Genomic DNA, 22,206 nt, shown 5'->3' with positions numbered 1-22,206 from the left:
ATTGAAGACAATCAAGTGAACTAAAAAAGTAATAGAAGTTTCAGTAAATCAAGTTACGTTCATGGGTTATCTTTTATCCCTACTAAGTCTTCTGGCACTATCAAGAAAGAATGTGGTGAATTATACTAATTTCCATGAATTTGGAGATTTTGAGTCTAATTTTTCACTCCTACCCTGACATATAACTTTCTATTTCTATAAGAGGGAGATTACTTTCTTTCCACTTGATTTTTTTACTTAACCATGTTATATGTTCAGACTCATAAAATTTACCACTGGAGATTCAATCAGCAACTTGCAGTATTTTATATTGGCAAAGTTTATTGTAACTTTTACTATGAACAAATACGAGTAGGTAAATGGTCCAGGGAAGATGACAGACAGACCTAAGTTGAAGATGAGCTGAGTGAGTCAGCTCCTTCTCAGGCCAAAACAGTTCAATTCATATCAACAGAACTACCTCGATCATTGATCTAGTAGTTAAAGACTGCATATTACTTTTTTCATCTAAAAGTAGCTGATGACTGAATAACGTGTGTGTGTTACCTCAATATTCTTGTTTCACTTGAAGATTATGAATAAATTGGGGTGAAAATATTGAGACCACTACATTTTTTCACAAATGAAAATGCATCTAAAATTATTCTAGTCCAATTTTCAAAACGATGGAAAATTGATGTACCACCACATTAACATGAATGGCAAAATTAGGTGACAGATGTATATTTATAAAACATGCTGTATTTTCTTGTGCTAGCATGTAGAGAGAAAACATGATTTACAATGCCAGTCAGAATGGTAGTTACCAAGATACAAGTAACAATAAATGTTGGTGAGGATTTGAAAAAAAAAAAAAAAAGAATGCTTATACATTTCTGGGGGAACTGCAAATTGTTGCAGCCACTCTGGAAGGCAAGATAGAGATTCCTCAAAAAACTGGGAATAAAACCACCATCTGATCCAGTTATACCACTCCCTGGTATGTATATGCAAAGAAGCTAAAATCAGCATACTACATGACACAGCCACATCAATGTTCATAGCAGCTCAATAATAATGGTAAGCTACTAAACCAACCCAGGTGTCCAATAGATGAATGCATAAAGAAAATGTGGTGTATATATACACAATTGAATATTATTTATCCATAAAGAAGAATGCCTTTATGATATTTGCTGTAAATGGATGGATATGGAGACTATCATGCTAAGTGAAATAAACCAATCCCATAAAACCAAAGATTGAATGTTCTCTCTGATATGTGTATGCAAACACACAACATGATAGGGAGGGGGGGGATATAAGTTCAGTGGATTAGACAAAGTGGAATGAAGGGAAGGGAAGGGGCATATAATTAGGAAAGGCAGTAGGATGAATCTGACATAACTTCCCTGTGTTCATATATAAATATGCCACAGTGAATATCAACATCTTGTACATCCACAATACAGGAATACTAATTAGAATAAAATATACTCTTTGTATAAATATGACCATATAGACTCTACTGGAATTTTTAACTAAACAGAACAAAAATAAATACATAAAATGCCAAATAAATTTGACTACTTAAAAATCTGAAATTTTAAAGATAGGTAAGATTTTGTTTTGTTTGCCTCCAAAACATTCGATGCCAGCAACCCATGTGGAACTAAATGTGAATAATTTTAGAGGTTTCATCTTTTATGATAAGCAGCTCTTTGCTTACTAGTTTTACACTATGTGGCACATGTCCTTATGCAAATTATAATTTTTGAGAACACTCCCCAAAACTAATATTTCCTAAGACTTAAATTGAACTTAATATTGGCCTGACAATGACATGGTATAATAAAACAGAAACCTTTAATATGACATCTAAATCAAATATTTGATATAAGTCTTCTGAGATTTTGAGCAAGATAATCTTAGTTTTTGAAAGTTACTATACTAAAGAATAGGGTGAACAGACATCAGAATCCTGCTTGGAGATTTGTCGCAGATTCATGTGCTGATTTGTTGTTGAACAATAGCACTACTAGTCTCAGAAGTAATTGGTATCACTAAAGTTATGGTGTAGCAATGGTTTTTGGTAATTTTCCGGATGCCTCAATTCACATCTTGCTCCTGAGGCTATAGATGGTGGGCAGAGAATGGGATGGCCACTGTATGACAGACAGGTCACTTTGGCAACAAATCATTGCATTTTAGAAGTAAGAACACAGCAAAGGAAAGGACGGTGCCATGAACGTAGCAATGACAGTATGATAAAGACTCATGTAGAGGAGGTTTGTAGCACCCCCATTTGAAGCCATTTTCATGATCAAAATGAAACATGGGGCACACAGTGATCAAAAGACTGCATATTTCAATAGAAAAGGCAAACACAAAAGTAATGTTCTGCATTAGGTAGGGAACAGAGCAAGAAAAGCATCAACAGGACTATGCTCACAAAGTTATATGTCAACAAAGTTGCACCAAAGACAAAGCCAACCAAAAGTACATCGATACTAAGGAACTGATGAAATCCCTAGAGTATGTCACAGTCCATAGAAAGGTGAGAGCTTTAGAACATTGCAACTGTATGGAAAGGAGGGTTAGAAACTGCTACAAACCACTCCTAACACACCACTGCCAATATGAATATATCTGCCCCCAAGAAAATGCACACAAAGAATCGCTCAATGCATCCTGAGAAGAACACGATTTCTTCTACAAACAAGTTTTCTAACAATTTGGAAATAACTCAATTAGATTAACAGAAATCCACAGAAGGCAGACCTTCAGAACAATGTGCATAGAAGCACTTACAATAAGAGACTAAAAAGGAAAAAAATGCCAAATAAAAATAAAGAGTAGTGTGAATAAGCTAATTATGGTAGATTCATTTGATGGAACACAATTGAGCAATAAAAAAATAAAGCGTGGTTACAATTTATGACTTAAACACAGTTGTGAAAAAAATCCTGAAAAATGATGCCAGATAAAATGGAATGTATATGTTAAGATTTAGTTTAAATGCATTTCAAATGCAGAAAAAAATAAAAGGTACATGTTCAAAATCGATGTGTACAGATTGTAACTCTAAAGAGAAAGAAAGATTATGGATACCACAATCTCCAGGCAGAGCAAACAAAGTGAGTGGGAAGGTGCTTATGTGCCAATTAGATAGTGTTGCTTGTGTTCTGTCTTCGCTTTGTTGGAGGAATACACAGAGATCATTATTAAAAAGTTTTTGTGTGTAAGGTTGCCACATTGGGAGACAGAATGACAGAACACTGAAAATGCAGAAAGGAAATGAAGGGTGAGGAGGGGAAGAGAGTGAAGAGGAAGGGAAGGTTGAAATAAAAGATAAATACTTAAGATCTAAAATATAGACTTCAGACATCATAGAAGACCATGGTTTAGCCTACTACATTTTAGTTGAGGCAAAAGCAAGATTACCTTTCTCTTTTTTCCCTTCACTCATAAGTGATTGTTAAAGTATAACTTGATTTGACAATCATATATATATATATATATATATATATATATATCACAATCTCACAAATTCTCTAAATAATATCATAGCATTATTTGAAGAGACAATTGAAAACAATGCAACGTTGAATGCACATGCACGTTATTTTGAAGTTGGAAGAGAAACACATGTATGCGTGTAACTATCATGAGTGAGAAAGCACTTTTAAGTGCACTAACTTTCTCAAGGTCTCCTTGACATCTTTATTTCTTAGGCTGTAGATAAGGGGGTTTAGCATGGGGATGACCATGCTGTAAAACACAGTGGCAAATTTGACGAGGAGCAAGGAGCTTTTAGATTTCAGCACACAGTAGAGGAGGATGACCCCATGGCAGAAGCAGATGGCAGCCAGGTGGGAGCCACAGGTGGAGAAGGCCTTTCTGTGGCCACCCTTAGAAGGGATCTTGATGACTGTAATGACTATGACGACATAGGAGGTAAGGATGATCAGCAGGCTGCAAACCTCGTTGAACATACAGATGACTAAACACGCCAGCTGGCTGATGGAGGAATCCGAGCAGGATGCAGAGATGATGGCAGAGTACTCACAGCAAAAGTGATTGATGATTCCAGAGCCACAGTAAGATAGTGCCAGGAGAAAATACGTGAGCGTGGAGGAACAGATTCCGCCCCATATGTAACTTCCAGCCACCAGGAGAGCGCACAACTTTCGTGACATAGCAACCATGTAGAGCAGAGGGTTACAAACAGCCACAAACCGGTCATAGGCCATCACTGCCAAAATAAATATTGGCATAATGACACACGTGCAGTCAAAGAAAAACTGTGCTATGCATCCTTTGAAGGACATGCTTCTGTTCTCCACAATCAAGAGGTCTAAAAGTTTGGGTGCAATTGTGGTGGTATAGCAAAAATCGACAAAGAATAAATGGCTGAGGAAAAAGTACATGGGAATGTGGAGTTTGGGGTTGATCCTGATAATCAATATCATGCCAAGGTTTTCCAGCACAGAAATTGTGTAGATGGTCAAGAACACCAGGAACAGGGGCACCTGGAGCTTCAGATATTCTGATAAGCCCAAGAAGACGAAGGTGAAGACTGCACTCTTGTTCCCTTCCTTCATCAGGCTCTTGTTGGAGGAAATCTGAGAGTTCATCCTGAGCAGCTGAAAGAGCAGAGAGACTGGTGTCATGAAAGGAAAGCAGAGGAGCATGTCTCAGGACATCGCAGAACTGAGGTGGCTAAGCAAGCCTGCCAGTGGGGATCCTCCCACCAGGTTTCACCAGATATTCCTTGTTTTTAATCCAGTCAGGGAAGAGGGCAGATAAGCATTCCTGCAGCTTCATTGGTACTGAGCAGTTCTCTATGGATATTTTAGTTTTACTATTCCTAGAAACATCCTGTAATCAAGTTGCTTAGAATCTCCTTTGGTCATCAGAAACTGATCCATGTTCTTTAATAACATTGACACACGTTTCTCAGTGATGTTGTTACCCTTTGACCATCTGTAAAAGCTCTAGTATCTGAACAATTTTCACCTCTGAGGAAAAATGCTAGGCAGTCTTTTAATTTTCAGAAAATTATCATCTTGTTTATGATGGTGTAGTACTTCATTTCACTCCATATGTCTATTTATCTGTCTTTCTGCCAGTCTCTCTCTCTCTCTCTCTCTCTCTCTCTCTCTCTCTACATATATATATATATATATTATACATTTTATTATAGATATCATATATTTATTGAATATATATTTATTATATATTTTTAAAATGAAAATGATATTATATTTCCAAAATTCAGACCAGTAAAATATGCATTAACAAACCATAGAAATTATATAATCTCTTGTATACAGAGAAATTATATATATAAACTGCATATAAAACATTGTATACATGAGACACTGGGTTCAATCTTCAGTATCACATAAAAATAAATAAAGGTACTGCGTTCCTCTACAACTAAAAATAGTTTTTAAAAATTCTAATTAACAAAAAGCAACTTTTGATGTTGGATATGAAATACTATTATATAAACACATGTAATAAGGATTGAAGATTATACCAGAGTTTGGGTTCACAAGAAGAAATAATTCTAACATTTTTACACATGAAAGCTGGAGCAATATTTAGTCTGAACTGTAAAAAGCAACTTCCATGGACTTTTCTCAGTTATAAAAATTATGACCTTCTCGATTTACCATGGCTAATTCACCCTACAAACAGTGCACCTATATCAATGGCATGGAGTCATTGGGTTGGCTCATTTTCAACTTCCTGTATTGCTCTTGTGGTTGAACAAATAGTTCTTTTCAAATATAGAAATGATTTGCTTTGTTTGGGGAATCCTTGCAGATTTGGAAGGCTGAGATATAAATCACTATTTCTATCAGAAATCCCAGAAATGTAGACCAATCTATGAGATCGACAGATGATGTACAACTTGAGTTTCATTTTTACAGGTGTGATATAATTAAGCAAGTCAAGCAGTTGAAGTCTGTGGAACAAGATCAGGAACCACTTCAAGGTAGGTGGAAACACAATGATCCTTCTGTGTAACATCGTCAGTAATATTTTCTCTTTATTTCTTAAAGTTCACATCTGCAGAGTTCGATTTGGGCTTTGTTCTGTCCATTGGGATGTTTTAGAAAAGGCCCACCCCTGCACATGGTAAGTCCCCACGTATCTAATTCCAAGTACGAGTATTTATTGCTCTCACCTTTTCCTGGCTAAGGGTGCCTAGATTACTCAGTGGCTCCTCTCAAGTCCACGTCTCCAAACTCTTTCATACTAACTGTCTGGATTTCCTTTAAACTCTTAATATTGTACTGTGCTTTGACCTTTGGAATGACAGAGCAACTCTCAAACTAAAGATATTCTTCCTCAATAAGCACACTTGAAATCAACTATGAATATTAGATAATGTAATTAGATAGCCATAAGCCTGTTTCTTGAATTGTTTGTAAAGGGACAAATCCGGCACATATGCACCACTTTCATAAGATTTTAGAGCTGAACATTTATACCCACTGTGTATAAAGCACTGTCTGAATCTTCAAATCTACCTGAACTATTTCCCCTTTTTTTCTTCAAGTATGCTTCCTTTTAGTTGGTCATATAATCCTGACATCCTTCTGACAGATTACCAGTATTTCAAATATTGTTAATAATTTTGTTGATTAACCAAACCTTGTTTAATAGGTCATTTACTGGATCTTCTTGAAAATATGTACACCTTTGTAAAAATCTTAGACAATATCAGATCACCATACTTGGAAATTCTGCCTCAGCATCCTGTGTGCATCTGGCTCTGAGAAGCTGTTCGTGTTCTCTGCACTTGTTCTCCTTATCTATACAAACATAGAATCTACAAGCATTAGACTACCATTATTATTATTACTACTGTCACTGCCTCATTTACATGATAAAATGATATATATGGGCTATCATAAATTACAAAATGAAGTTAAAGCATCCATGGTTGTATTCTACATTGTAGAGACTGTCCCCAGGACTCAGTTTCTTTTTTCTATTCTTGTAAAGTTGTCTTTTTAAATTTACTTTTTAAATTTTTAATGAAGGAAGAAAAATTCTATAATATAGAGCCAGATATCATTTCAGAAATCAGTGTACACCAGTAGGAACAAGAAGTAGAAAAATTGGGGCAGAGTTTTTGTAAAAGTAGTATTCTTTGTTGATTTCATTCTGAGTGCTCCTTTGGTCTTACTTCCAAGTTTAATCCAGGGTCTCCAACCTTCAAACCTAGTTTTTTATTCAATTAATAAAAATAATGTTACAAAGAAAAGAAAAAAAAAAAAAAAAACAAAGTTCTGGGTACATTCCCTAAATGTGGAATAGTCCTGGATGTTTTCACATCATTTTCTAATTTGAGATGCCCCATATACATTATGATATCATATAAATTTATTCATGACACTAATACTAATAATGATAATAATAATAATAACAAAAATATTAATACTAATTTAATGCCTGTGGGACTATTTTATTTGCATATTTAAGGAGAAGAGTTCAGAGAGCACTAATAACTTCCAGAGTCACTTATCAAAAGGCAGCTGAGTCAAAATTTTCACTTAGGTTAACCTAATACAAAGTCTAATCATTATCTTCTCTTTTATTCCCCGCTCCCTGTCTTTCTCTGGTTCCCTCCAGCTCCCTTTCATCTTGGCTTCAGGCTAAAAAAAAACAATTTAGAGCCAAATGAAGGACCTCAAAATGTGCTCTCAAGTTAATGCCTAGCTCACATATAATCAGCTAGATAGCAAGAGATCCTCAGGGGACTGTTCCATCCAACGGAACTGGTGCGGATAAGGAAACACCACCAATCTTTAGTTGATGAAATTTATTGTGTCCTCCCTGTTTTTCTGCCTCCTTTGTTCTGCCACTATCTCCCTTCTTCTTCCCTCTCCCTCTCTCCTCCCCCAGGCTCCTAGCTTATCAGCCAATTATAGCAAATCTTTCTCTCATGCAGGAGAGCATGCAGAGGAATGCCAGTATAACACTATATAAATCACGAGCTGTCCACATGCAGCATGATATTAGATAGCCAATCCTTGAACTTGGCGTTAACATGTCATAAGTCTCCAAAGAACTAGTAAGCAAGCAGCCTTTTTGGGTACCTCCTTATTTTGATAGCCAGCACCCTTTGGCTCCCTGCCAGGTGCCATCTTGTCCAAGATGGCCCTCAACAGGGGACCAGTCTACTCCCACCCTGTATGATTAAATTTCAATTTTACATTATTATGGTGCTCAAACCCTTATGCATTTACAAAACGATCTTTTCACAAAACACCTGTAAGCTAAGAACTTCTGTGTGATGACCGATAATCTCTATAATAGCTTCACACCCATAGACTACTGCAGTTCCTTCTTTTTACCCAACATTTTCAATCCCTCATGCATGCACTTTTTTATGATTCAATACCTTCACCAAAATATCTCTTCCAGATAGGACAACAAATTTTCCCTCATATCTTAAGAACCATCACCTCCTAATGTCATAATCCAGGGTACACTCTTCCAGAAACCTTCCATGATAAATAGGAACTTCACAGCTAAACTGTTTCAGATTTGCTTCCACCCACATGGCTTCAAAGTAAAAACTATACACAAAGCACATATTTTTCCTCTTCAGTGTTATAATCTCTTTAAAATCTCTCTCTTAAACATTTTTAAAATTGAGAATGGGTAATTAACCTTATGTTATATCTGTCAGAGTTATTAAATGTTATTAAAGAACACAAATGAACTTTAAGCCAAGATCATGCCTAGGTCTTAAAGATGTAGGAAAGAGACTTCAATACCTTGTATTCTTATTCTCAGTTGAAGGAGATAGATACAACTGTCACTAGGCTAAAAATGTGTTCCAATGACCAAAAAAAAAAAAAAAAAATTATAATGTTCATTTATAGAATTTCCCCCACGAAAATCATAATATAACACGTAGAATAAATAATTCAATGGAATCCAGACTTATTTATTGAAGTCTTCTTTTATTTAACAAATTACTAAAAATTATTTCTCAAAAAAGTAGCTATTTTACAAATTATTCTAGTTTGTAATTAGGCAATGAGAATTTAATTCAAAATATATACCATGGAAGGTACCAAGAATATAAAAAGCCTCTTATGATAAACAAACCTGGGCATCATAGAGTCTCTATGTGGGTGAGTCAGACTCAGAAGTCAAACTCAGGCCTCATGTTAAGTATTTTATGAGGAACTGCCTGACCTTGGGGAATGATACCCTAGAGAATCTTAACCAGGTGTATTCCATGAGTATAAACAAGGCAATTTGGAGAAAATTCTGTATTACTAATTTAAACTATAATTAATTTAAATCACTAAATCAGATGGGAGAATTGAAGATATTGACCTACCAATCATCAGAAAAATACTACCAACCCATAATACTAAATCCATATTTTAGAAAATGTGTTATCCTTTATTGAAAATATGAGCCTTTGGAATTCACAAAAAAGAAAATCACATCCTGCTTTAGTACATACAAATTTTTTTGGTTTTGGAGGGCTTGCATTTGTTTTTGTTTTGTAAATAACAGTAATATCTGCATATTGATCTAATTTGTGCCTCTTTGACATTTTTCCCCAGTGATTTTCTAATCTATTCAAACTCACATCGCATATGCATTTTCAACGAGGTTGCTGATAAATGTTTTGAATAAATAATTTTTTTTTTTGCAAAGAAATTTATCAGTCACTTAAAATGATATATCATTAAGCATTTATGTTAATGTTAGCATATTTGGGGAACTCTACCAAATAAATGTTAATGAATAGGACAGAATATGTAGACAGCGATTATTTTGAATTCTGCAGAGAATATCTTCTTGATTTTAAATAAATTCATGATATTAAATAATATTTAACACAGTAGAAAAAATATATTTGTCTAAGTCAGAATTCAAACTTGCTCTTTGTCAAAGGCTATTAGGAATGAGAAAAGTAAACCACAATGTGAAAATATTTCATGGTACACAGCTGTGAAAGGAGTAATTTTCACATTGTATGTGAAATTTTTCAGATAAATAAATCACAAATAATTCAAAATGTTGGCAAAGCACCCTACACAGGTATTCAGAAGAAATAAAGCAATAAGCACATTAGATGTGCCTTATCTCAATAAGCATAAATATTCAAATTAAAGCCACAGTGAAATATCTACAACAAATGGATAAAAATAATGACTAATAATACTGAGTGCTGATGAGGAAGAAGATGACAACTCTTTAACTTTCAAACATTACTATTAAACTGTAAATTGATAGGATCAATTTAAGATATTGAAGATCTAAATACATGTGCAATTTCATTACAATGAGCATATTTATGTGCAGCACAACAGAATATATTTTCTAATTTGGAGCATGCCAAATGTCCTTCATTCTACATGGAGTTACAAAAATATGTGGAATATTCACTTGTTGAAATATTAGATAAGAACAAAAATTTTAAAATAATAAGTTCATGCAACAAAATGAATGATTTGTAAAGTTATATTGATAATTTATAAAAGTAGGATACATGGATTACACACTACATGACTTCCCATAATGTTTGAAAATTTAAAATATTAATTTGAATTTTTAAAAGATAGTTAATACCAATAGAAAAATAGTTCACCTTTATGATAAAAGTAATATTTTTGCTGTTGCTGGGAGTCAGGAGAAATGGCAAGTGATTAGCTTTACTTTGCTGGTAATATTCCATCTCTTCACTTACTTGAGGGCTTGATGGGCATTTAAATATTATTTTATAATAGATTTTTAAATTTTACTGACAATATCTGAGAGTCAATTACTACATTTTTACAAAAAGAGAACTTTTCACTATAAATGAAAAGTTCACTAGAAAAATATAAGATAATTCTAAGGAGCAGAGGGAAATAAGTAGACATTATATTTTCAAGGAACATAATAGTTAATTTCTCATTAATAACTTTTTGTAAATAAAATAACCATATTAATGTTGCATTATTAATGTCCAAATTGATTAGAATGATGAATAAGAGAGAATGGAAATGAGTAAATCGATCTATTTTGGAGACATAGAAATGTAATTTACAGATGTTCAAGGAAGAAAAGGGAACATAATTAACATTGACTCCTTTGTTTAAGCAACTGAGTGAATATATAAGGCAATTTACTGTTAAAGATGTACTTAAGATATGAGTTTATTAGTGAGAATGTATGATCAAAGATACAGTTTCTTAACTATGGTGTCATGTCCCTAAAATAGAGTACAAGTATATGATAGTGCAATTTTTATTGCTATCAGGCATTAAGCTCAGTACATTTATTGAACTGTAATATATTGCATTGATTCTTAGAAAAATGGGTGATACATATAAACAGTAGTTCATATTTTCAAGACCTACTTGCTAAGTCAGTCAATATTTGCTCATAAATAACCAAAGGTACTCATTGCACTTAAAGCATTAAAGTCAAACCCAAAAGTTACGCTTCACAGAACTTTCTGAGTCACCACAGTGGGTTCCTGAAGACTTCAGTATGAAACTGATACAGGCAGCTTTCACTTTTTGTTTTCACCACTTACATATGAAAGACAAGGTAAAGGACTGACTATAGCACAGGAAGTGAATTCTAAATATGGATTTCTAGCTCCTCATTCTGAATTCTGTAGTGTCCAGTGGGGAAGTTTAGAACCATATAATCTTCTGAAATTCTTCAGAAGAAATATACAAAAAAGCATGAAACAAGAAAATTAGAAAGCACTCTGAACATTTAGGAAGATTTTAATGGATGAATGTAAACATAACCATATATTCAGTTGAAACTTAAGTACCATGAAACACATTTTTTTAATTGTTCATGGTTAAGATATATAAAAACATATATTTATCTGAATTTTATGTGAAGAGAATGCAGTTTGGCATGGATTTGCCTCCTGACTGTCTCTTTCACATCTTTGTTCCTGAGACTATAGATCAGGGGATACAGCATGGGGATCATGACAGTGTAAAGGACAGTTTCCACTTTAACCAGGATCCAGGAGCTTTTGTCATGGGGGCACACAGTAGAGAAGGAGGATGATCCCATGGAAGATGCTGATGGCAGTCAGGTGAGAGGTACAGGTGGAGAAGGCTTTGTGGAGGCCACCCTTGGAAGGCATCCTGATGACAGTGGCAACAATGAAGACATAGGAGGCCATGATGATCAGGAGCCTACATGCTTCATTGAATGTAGAAATGATGAAACATGCCATCTGCTGAAGGAGGGGTCAGAGCAGGACAAAGAGGATGGCAGAGTACTCACAGGCCAAAGTGATTTATGATGTTTGATCCACAATAGGACTGTTTACCAGAGAATAGGTGAGTGTCACTGAGCAGAAGCCACCCCACATGTAAGTTCCAGCTACCAGGAGGGCACAGAGCTTGTGAGACATAGCAACTGTGTAGAGCAGGGGATTTCACACGGCCACAAACTGGTCATAGGCCATCACTGCCAACATGAACATTTCTGTAATCACAAACATACAAATAAAGAAAAACTGTGTCATGCATCCATTGAAGGAGATCATTCTGTCTTCCACAACCAAGATCTCTAACAGCTTGGGCATAAATACACTGGAGTCGCAAATGTCCAGAAATGAGAGGTGGCTGAGGAAAAAGTACATGGGTTTTGAAGTTTAGGATTGATCCTTATGATCACAATTATGCCCAGGTTCCCCACCAGAGTGACTGTGCAGATGCTGAGGAACAGCAAGAAGAGGGGTGCCTGGAGGTGTGGGAATTCTGAGAACCCTGATAGGATGAATGTGGACACAGAGCTCTGGTTTCTGACTTCATGTACCATAATTCTTCTTGAAAGAAAAAATATATAAGGAATGAAAATAAAATGGAGCAGCAGAATTTGACAAGGTGGACTGGCAGTGAGTTGATGCTCAGTGTAGCCCAATGAGGATGAGAGTGATCAGTTTACTGTGATGAGTCTTCTGCTTCCTGTGGGAATCTTACTTGATAACTTATTGACTGATGATTCAGAGCAAGTAGCTGTATTCCTCAGGACTGTAGTTTTCTTATCGAGAATAAAACAGTGGTTGTGTTCAACACTGTTATGTTATAAAAATTCTCTATAAGTGTGTCTGATGCATGGAAGACTTCATATTAAAATATTATTTTATGATAAACAAGGAGACATGTACTAATGTCAGAATATTATTGAGATGACTGTATTATTTATATTATCATACCATGAAAGTCCTTGGGAATAGTAAAAACTTTTAATATGCAAATAAGAAGAAATAATAAACAACTTAACTCAAATCAAAGTGGATCAAAGACCTAGGCATTACACCAGAGACTCTGAGCCTACTTGAAGAAAAAGTAGGACCAGCTGTCCACTTTGTCAGCTTAGGAACAAACTTGCTCAATAAGACTCCTAAAGGACAAGATATAAAATCAAAAATCTATATCTGCTTAGAATCCTGGACTGTTATTTCCCTTTCCACCAATCATTTATTTCTCTAAAGTTAGTTTATTTTTTAATTTTTTCTAATTACTTATACATGACAGTAGAATGCATTTTGACACAGCATACATAAATGGAGTATAACTTCTCATTCTTCTGGTTGTACATGATGTAGAATCACACTGCTCATGTAATCAAATATGTACATAGGGTAATAATGTTCAATTCATTCTACTATCCTTCACTCCCTTCACTCCCCTAATGCAAAGTACTTCTATTTTTCCCTAGGTTCCCCCACTGAGAATTAGCATCCACATATCAGAGAAAATATTCAGCCTTTGTTTGTTTTTTTTTTTGGGGGGGGGGATTGACTTATTTTGCTTACTGTAATATTCTCCAGCTCCACCATTTACCTGCAGATGCCATGATTTCATTCTTCTTTAAAACTGAGTCATACTCCATTGTGTATATATACCACAAATTCTCTATCCATTCATCTGTTGAAGGGCACCTAGTTTGGTTCTGTAGTTTAGCTATTGTGAATTGATCTGCTACAAACATTGATATGACTGATTTTAAGTCCTTTGGGTATAAACTGAGAAGTGGGATATCTGAGTAAAATGTTGGTTCCATTCCAAGTTTTCTGAGATATCTCCATACTGCTTTCCATAATGGCTGCACCAATTTGCAGTCCCAGGAGCAATGTATGAGTGTAACCTTTCCCCCACATCCTTCACAACATTTATTGTTACTTGTATTCCTGAAAATTGCCATTCTGACTGGAGTAAGATGAAATCTTAGAGTAGTTTTGATTTGCATTTCTCTAATTGTTAGAGATGTTTCTTGCCACCACTTAATGATATGAATTGAGCTGTTTTGGCTTGAGAAGGAGCTGACTTGTTCAGCTCACCTTCAGCTTATGTCTGTCTGTCATTTCCCTGGACCATTTGCCTACTTGTATTTGTTCATAGTAAAAGTTATTATTTCCTTTGAGATAATTTGTTTCTGTATTGTCAGAAATGGAATAATAAAAGTTTTTTCAGCCCTCATACTTTTCCTTTTCTTTTAGAGACCATTCCAGTTTTCTACAGTCCATTATGATTTGAGCAATTAATTACTTAAGCAATTTTTGACTTTTCTTACATCCCAACTATATTGTCCACAGTGGGTCAACACTATGATTTTAGTATGCTACCATAGGGAGGCATGGGAACATGGAAGGTTTAGGAGCACATAAAGATATTCCTTCCCTAGCCACCTCACTATCAATTTGAGGAGGTCTGGAGTGTGTAATAATTTATTTACAAATAAACAGGTATATTAAAATGCACATAACACATTCATTGCTAGAATAACATTGTGTGATGACCCTGTGAAAGTCATGGTGTTCCTTAGAAGTCATTAACTTAGATACCTGCAGGACTGCTGGGATCGCCTCACCAACACTCCTGTTTAGGGCATCACAAAACAAAACACAGCCTTAGAAATACACATGTGAACACCTTCTAGATGTCCATTCATATTCCCTTTTGAATTCCAGTGCCCATGGCCTGTTACCCCAGTGCTTAGATAATCTTAACGTTGCTCCCTCACGTCTGACTGGTGCTTTTTGCTTTTGCTGATCTTTTCAGAAGCTCAGGTTGGGGTTCTTGTAAAATCAGGCAGGGCTAATAAAAAAATGAGGAAACATCAAGCTGTCCCTCATTCTACACTCCTACTGTTGCCAGCAGGCATTTTGACAGAACATACTTTTCTATCTAATAGAAACTACCATCCCACTAACCCTTGAATACAATCATTGAATTTGTTTTATTTATCTTTTAATTTTTTACAGACTGCATTTTGATTCATGGTACACAAATGGGGTACATCATTTCATTTCTATGTTTGTACACGATGTATATTCATACCATTCGTATAATTATACATGTACATAGGGTAATGATATCTGTCTCATTCCACCATTTTTCGTACCTCCTCCCTCTCAATTCCTTCTACACAATCATTGAATTTTTAGTCCACTTTCTTCCAAAGTGCATGAGTAGAAGTTATGGATTTTGACACAATTTCTTTCATACATTAACAACCAACAATTCTGTCAGTTTTTATGGGGTGTTTAAAATTGCATTCTATGAAAATATTTATTTCTTCTAATCTACTGAATTGACTTCATTTCTCCACTCATGATTTCAACTGGATCTTGTTTAGTGACATATTTCATATTTGGCTCTTCCAAGAAAACTTCTCTAGTTATCCAAATATTACTTTGCACATATATTATCAGAATATTTATGAAAAGCATAGCAGTTTTACTATTTTAAATGTGCATTCATGTGTGTTCTCTATTTTACTAAACTCAAAAAATGTAATGAGAAAAACAATTACCTTTAACACTTCATTTAAATCCTCTAGTATGACCTAGCAATTGAGAACAAAGTTTCAAACTCAGTAAAATTATCCTAGGAATCATGAAAATAGAGGTTAGCATCTTGAATATGCACCATTCACTGACCTAAGTGGATATTACTCTCCCTGACTCTCATAGGTTTTTGTTGTTGATTTTGTTGTTTTTCCTCTCAGAGCAATCTCTGGATTTCAACACACATCATAGAAAAAAAGAAAAGATGCCCAAGATTAAAACTCCCACTAAAAGACAGATTCTCCCGATACACAGTTTTAATTGCTGGTTTCCTTGCTATTATGAACAAGCTGCATGCACATTCTCCCTCATGAATAAAATATTCTTATACATTTTCACATCCCTTTAAAGATGGTGACTATTTCAGAAAACAATTCAATAAGGGAGGGAATTAACACAATTTTTCAAGTGTTACAAGTTCTTGGTGGGAGCACAGTGGTGCTCCGAAGAAGTGACAGATCTCGATCATATATTTTATGACCATGTAGTTTGTTCATATCTAACTGCCTAACTCAGGACCCTGGAGAATCCTGACTGTTGGGAAAATCTAAAAACACAATTAGAAAATATATGTTGTCTGTTACTTGGAATATAATTTCTTCTAAATCAGTACTACGTTGATTGACCTGTCTTAAAAATATCTGACTACTATATGGAGGTTACACAAAATCACAAAAACATTAATGTAAAAGCATTGCAATAACTCTAATGTAATTATATACTACAAGCATTTTTAGTCCTCTCTGAATTTGTTTGCATGTGTGTAGATGTATTTAAGCAGACATCTACTCCACATTGTACTATATGTTCTTTTATATTCAAGTACATTATGGGCTTAGTATTGTATCCTAAATTGAGGAAGACATTAGAAGATGGGAATACCTCCCATATTCTTGGATAGGCAGAACTAATATTGTCAAAATGGCCATTCTACCAAAAGCACTTTACATAGTCCATGAAATTTCCATCAAAATTCATGATGTTCTTTACTGAAGTGGAAAAAGCACTCATGAAATTCATCTATAAAAAGAAGAGGCCCAGAATAGCCAAAGCAATCCTTAGCAAAAATAAATAAACAAAATGAAACAGCAGGTATCTCAATACCAGACCTAATATAATATAGAGCTATAATAATAAAAACAGCAGCATTGTATTGGCACCAAAACAAAGAAGACCAAGGGAACAGAATAGAAAACACAAAGACAAAAACACAAAAATACAGCTAACTCATAATAGACAAAGTAGCCAACAACATACTTTGGAGAAAAGATAGCCTATTCAACAAATGGTGTAAGAAAAACTGGAAATTCATGTATAGTGGAATGAAATTTTACCCCATCCTCGCCCTACAAAAAAAATCAACTCAGAGTGACTCAAGGATCCAGGTATTAGAACAAAAACTGCACAACTAGAAGAAAAGGTAGGCCCAACACTTCAACATATCAGAACAGGAACGGACTTCCTTAATAGATCCTCAAAGCTCAAAAAGTAAAATAGATAATCAATAAATGGAATGGCATCAAACTAAAATGCTTCTTCGCACCAAGAGAAACACTCAAGAATGTGGACAGAGAGCCTACAGAATGGGAGAAAATCTGTATTACCTGCACCTCACATACAGCATTAATTTTCATCGTATATAAAGAACTAAAAAAACTTAACACCAAAGGAAAAACAAATAACTTAATCAGAGAATGGGCAATGGAATGAACAGGCACTTCACAGAAGTAGAATTAGGAATAGTCAGCAAATATATGAACAGTGTTCAACATCTCTAGGAATTAGAGAAATGAATATTAAAACTACACCAAGATTTTGTCTCACTTCAGGCAGAATGGCAATTATCAAGAAAACAAGTAACTATAAATATTGACAAGGATGTGGAGAAAATGGTACACTCGTACATTGCTGGCAGGACAGCAAATTTGTGCAACTACTATGGAAAACAGTGTGTAGGTTACTCAAAAAATTTGGAATGGAAATACTCTGTGAACCTGTTATCTCACTTCTTGGTGTATTTCCACAGGACTTAAAGTCAGCATACTATATGATGGGCCACATCAATGTTTATATTAGCTCAAATCACAATAGCTAAATTATGGAACCAAAATAGATATCCTTCAAGAGATGAATGCATAAAGAAAATGTGGCATATATACACAATGGAGTCTTACTCAGCCATAAAGAAGAATAATTTTATGGCATTTACCAGTAAATGGTTAGATCTGGAGACCATCATTCTAAGGCAAGTAAGCCAGTCCCCAAAATCCAAAGGTAGAATATTTTCTCTGATAGTAAGAAGCTAACCCACAATAAGGAAGGGTGAGGAGTGGAATGAGGGGAAGAATAGAAGCATAGTAGAATAGACAATGGGGGATGGAGGGAAGAGAGGGGGAATAAACAAAGGAAAGACAGTGGAATGAATCTTAAATAGTTTTCCCAAGTACACATATGAAAACAACACAGGGAATTCCACCAGTATGCACATCCATAGGAATGGGACTCTAACTAGAATAAGATATATTCTGTGCTTTTACAAGTATAACAAAATAGATTCTGCCTCCACAAAAAAACAAAAGTAACCAATAAAAACTTGAATTTTTGACTCTAACAAGATAATATTCTCAGTTTCTATTTTGCCAGTCATTGAAGTAGAAACAGTATAGTTTTGAATACTTGCACACGTAATGTATAGATGTTAAGATGAGAGAAAAGTATAATAATACTTGTTATTTTTCTCAAATATGACAGTTTACAGACAAAAATGTACAATAATGTTGAAATAAAGGGAATACAGAAAAATTTGACAGAAATTTTGCAATGCACTTAAATTCAAAATAAAAAAAATATGCATACTTACATAAGAGCCAGTTAAATGATATATTTAACAAAATACTATTCATAATATTATCAAATATACCAATTATTCAAGATGAGTCATCACTCTAAACATAATTTTCAAAAATATTTTTAGAGGATTTAATGTAAACCATACAAACTTATACTATATTCATAGATTAGAAGAAATAACCATTGTAATCATATTTATTCCTACAAAATAAATCATATTCTGTTCAATTCCAACAAATTATGAACATCTCACCAACATTATTATTGTCTTTATCTTCAGCATGATTACCATTTTCATTTCTTTTGTACTGTATGATAATAGTTCATTTATTTTTATTCTATTCCTGATTTTGTTAAAGTTTTTTTTTTTTATTTTGTTCTCCCATTAATAGGTGAAGGTTAATTTTGCTTATCAATTGATGAGGCCATGGGTTGCCCACATATGGGTTAAACATTATTATATCTGATTTCTGTGAAGATATTTTTAAATGGGATTAACACTTAAATCAGCAACCTGAATAAAGTAGATTTTTAAATAACTTAATTACCAAAATATAAAGCAAACAAACAACAACAACAAAAAAACCTACTGTTTCTTCAAGTAATCAGATCTCCTCTGACTTATTGCCTTAGAACAAGGACACTAGAATTTTCTGCTTCACAGATTCAAACGTAGACATTGACTTCTCTAGGTGTTGGATCTTCACATTTGCCTTGGATCCATACCCATGGCTCTGCTGGTCTCAGACCTTCCAATAAAGACTGGAGCTTCAGCATCAGCCCTCATGACTTCCTGCTGCTGCAGATCTCTGGACTTGTCAAATTTAATGATGACATGAATGTATATTTTAAATTTAATTCCTCATATAGATAGAATCTGATAGAAGAGATTATGTAGGTATACATGTAAACATTATCTGTTCTGTTTACCTGTACAAATTGATGAAATATATTTACTGTGTATAAATATATTTACTGTGAAATATATTTACTGTGATTTCCCCTTATTATGTCAATGTAATAGATCATCAATAATTTTAAATGATATACCAACTAACATTCCTCGAATAAACATGTTTTCTTTTATATATTATTGAAATTTATTTGTGCACTCTATTATTAGTGTTTCTACAAATATATTTATGAGTTATTGGCTATAAAACCAAATGTTACCTCAAAATCAACCCTCAGTTTTCTTTCTCTTAAATCACATTTGAAATCTTAATTTATTACCCTTATAATTTTTTTCTGGTGTTTCAACTGCATGATTTCAAGATTAATGGAAACTGCAAGATAAACTTAATATTCCACATTCTATATGCTTAGGGTGCAGAGACAAGGATACACAGACTCTTAACTCAGGTGATACTTAATTCATTTCCTAGACAACTGTGCACTATCTATTTACTTTTTTAGTGACTTTCATCACATGATTTTTGGAAGAAGAGGGAACACATGTAGTAGTGACTCCTTTGTTTAAGTAACAGAGTGGGTATGCATGGCAATTTACTGATGAAACTTCCATAAGACATGAGTTTATAGTGAGAATGCATGATCAAAGGGACAATTTCATAACTATGGTGTCATGTCCAACAAAAGAGGATCCAGTTACTGATATAAATAAATACAAATTTTTGTTCCTATCAGCATTATCTCAGTGCATTTCATTGAACTCTAAATATGTTGCATTGATACTGAGAAAAAGTGTGATGCATATAAATAGTAGCTTATATTTACCTACTTGCTAGGGTCAATCAATAGTTCTCATAATATCACCAAAGGCTCTTATTGTGCTTAATCTATTAAGGAGAAACAAACAAAAAATTATGCTTTACAGAACTTTCTGAGTCAACACAGCGAGTTCTGAAGACTTGAGTATGAATCTGGTGCAGGCAGCTTTCATTTGTGTTTTCAGAACTTAAATATTAAGGACAAGCTAAATTTGGTTTGTAACACAAGGAATGATTCTAAATGTGGAATTCTAGCTCCTCATTCTGACATCAGTAGTGTTTGTTGGGGAAGATTAGAAGGTTATTACCTTCTGAAAATCTTCAGAAGAAATATACAAAAGCAGCATAATTGCAATGAAACAAATTCAGAAAGTGCTCTATATATTTAAGAACATTTCATATTCAATAATGAATTGATGTAAACATAATCAAATATTGAGGTGAAATATATACTGTCAAGAACATTTTTTAAATTGTGCATGATTAAGACATACAAAAACATTTACACAAATTTTATGTGGAGGGAATGCAGTTTGGCGTGGATTAGCCTCCTGACTGTCTGAGTGCACCTTCCACTTTCATCAGGAGTCAGGAGCTTTTGTAATGGGGCACACAGTAGAGAAGCAGGATAATCCCATGGAAGATGCTGATGGCAGTCAGGTGAGAGGTACAGGTGGAAAAAGCTTTGCAGAGACCGTCCTTGGAAGGCATCCTGATGACAATGACAACAATGAAGACGTAGGAGGCAAGGGTGATCAGGAGGCTACATGCCTCACTAAATATAGAAATGACTAAACACACCATCTGGCTGAAGGTAGGGTCAGAGGAGGAGACAGAGAGGATGGCAGAGTACTCACAGAAAAAATGATTTATGATGTTAGATCCACAATAGGACAGTCCTACCAGAGGATAGATGAGTGTCATGGAGCAGAAACCACCCCATATGTAAGTTCCAGCCACCAGTAAGACACAGAACTTGTGAGACATAGCAACTGTGTAGAGCAGGGGTTACACATGGCCACAAACCAGTCATCATTGGTCATCACTGCCAACATGAACATTTCTGTAATCACACATGCAGAGCTGAAGAAAAACTGTGTCATGCATCCACTGAAGGAGATAGTTCTGTCTTCCACAACCAAGATCTCTAACAGCTTGGGTGTAAATATGCTGGAGTAGCAAATGTCCAGAAATGAGAGGTGGCTGAGGAAAAAGTACATGGTTGTTTGCAGCTTGGAATTGTGCCTTCTCACTAGGATTATGCCCAAGTTCCCCACCAGAGTGGCTGTGTAGATGGTGAGTAACAGCAGGAAGAGAGGTGCCTGGAGGTGTGGGAATTCTGAGAATCACACCAGGATGAATGTGGATACGGAGCTCTGGTTTCTGACTTTGTGTACCATGATTCTTCTTTAAAGAAAAAATATCAGGAAATGAAATGGAGCATCAGGACATGACATGGTGGAGTGGCAGAGAATTAGGTGACATTCAGTGTGGTCCAGTGATGGTGAGAGAGTCACTTTGCAATTGTCAGTCTTTGCTTCCGTTTGAACTCAGACTTGACCACTTACTGACTATTGATTCAGAGCAAGTAGCTGCATTCTTCAGGACTGTACTTTTCTTATCTGGAATAAAAAAAGGGGCAGTGATCAGCATTGTTTTTTGTTTTCTGCTGGTCACACATATTGGTGAAAATGTCTTGTTTTTATATTCAGAAACTTAGATTGCTTTTATTAAGCAAAACTACACTGGTCAAAAATTTTGTAGTTTCATCTCCTGCTC

General features: G+C 34.8%; 1 protein-coding gene and 2 pseudogenes across 1 annotated transcript; all 3 read right to left on the bottom strand.

Annotated features, from left to right (window-relative positions):
• Positions 1 to 3,644: 3,644 nt before the first annotated feature.
• LOC124959226 (olfactory receptor 5D18-like) lies at positions 3,645 to 4,616 on the bottom strand. Its single transcript, XM_047517807.1, has one exon. It carries the CDS (start codon positions 4,614 to 4,616, stop codon positions 3,645 to 3,647), a length of 972 nt encoding a protein of 323 aa, XP_047373763.1.
• Positions 4,617 to 11,856: 7,240 nt separating this feature from the next.
• LOC124959225 (olfactory receptor 5D18-like) lies at positions 11,857 to 12,813 on the bottom strand (annotated as a pseudogene).
• Positions 12,814 to 21,015: 8,202 nt separating this feature from the next.
• LOC124959224 (olfactory receptor 5D13-like) lies at positions 21,016 to 21,827 on the bottom strand (annotated as a pseudogene).
• Positions 21,828 to 22,206: the final 379 nt, after the last annotated feature.

The sequence above is a fragment of the Sciurus carolinensis genome, chromosome 11 (assembly GCF_902686445.1).
Source record: "Sciurus carolinensis chromosome 11, mSciCar1.2, whole genome shotgun sequence".
NCBI lineage: Eukaryota > Metazoa > Chordata > Mammalia > Rodentia > Sciuridae > Sciurus > Sciurus carolinensis.
Note: the sequence above shows the minus strand (reverse complement) of the source record. Positions and strands in the feature narration are given on the sequence as shown.

Bases quoted from the DNA above. Each gene is read 5' to 3' on its own strand.
- LOC124959226 (XM_047517807.1), bottom strand. From the start codon at position 4,616: ATGAACTCTCAGATTTCCTCCAACAAGAGCCTGATGAAGGAAGGGAAC.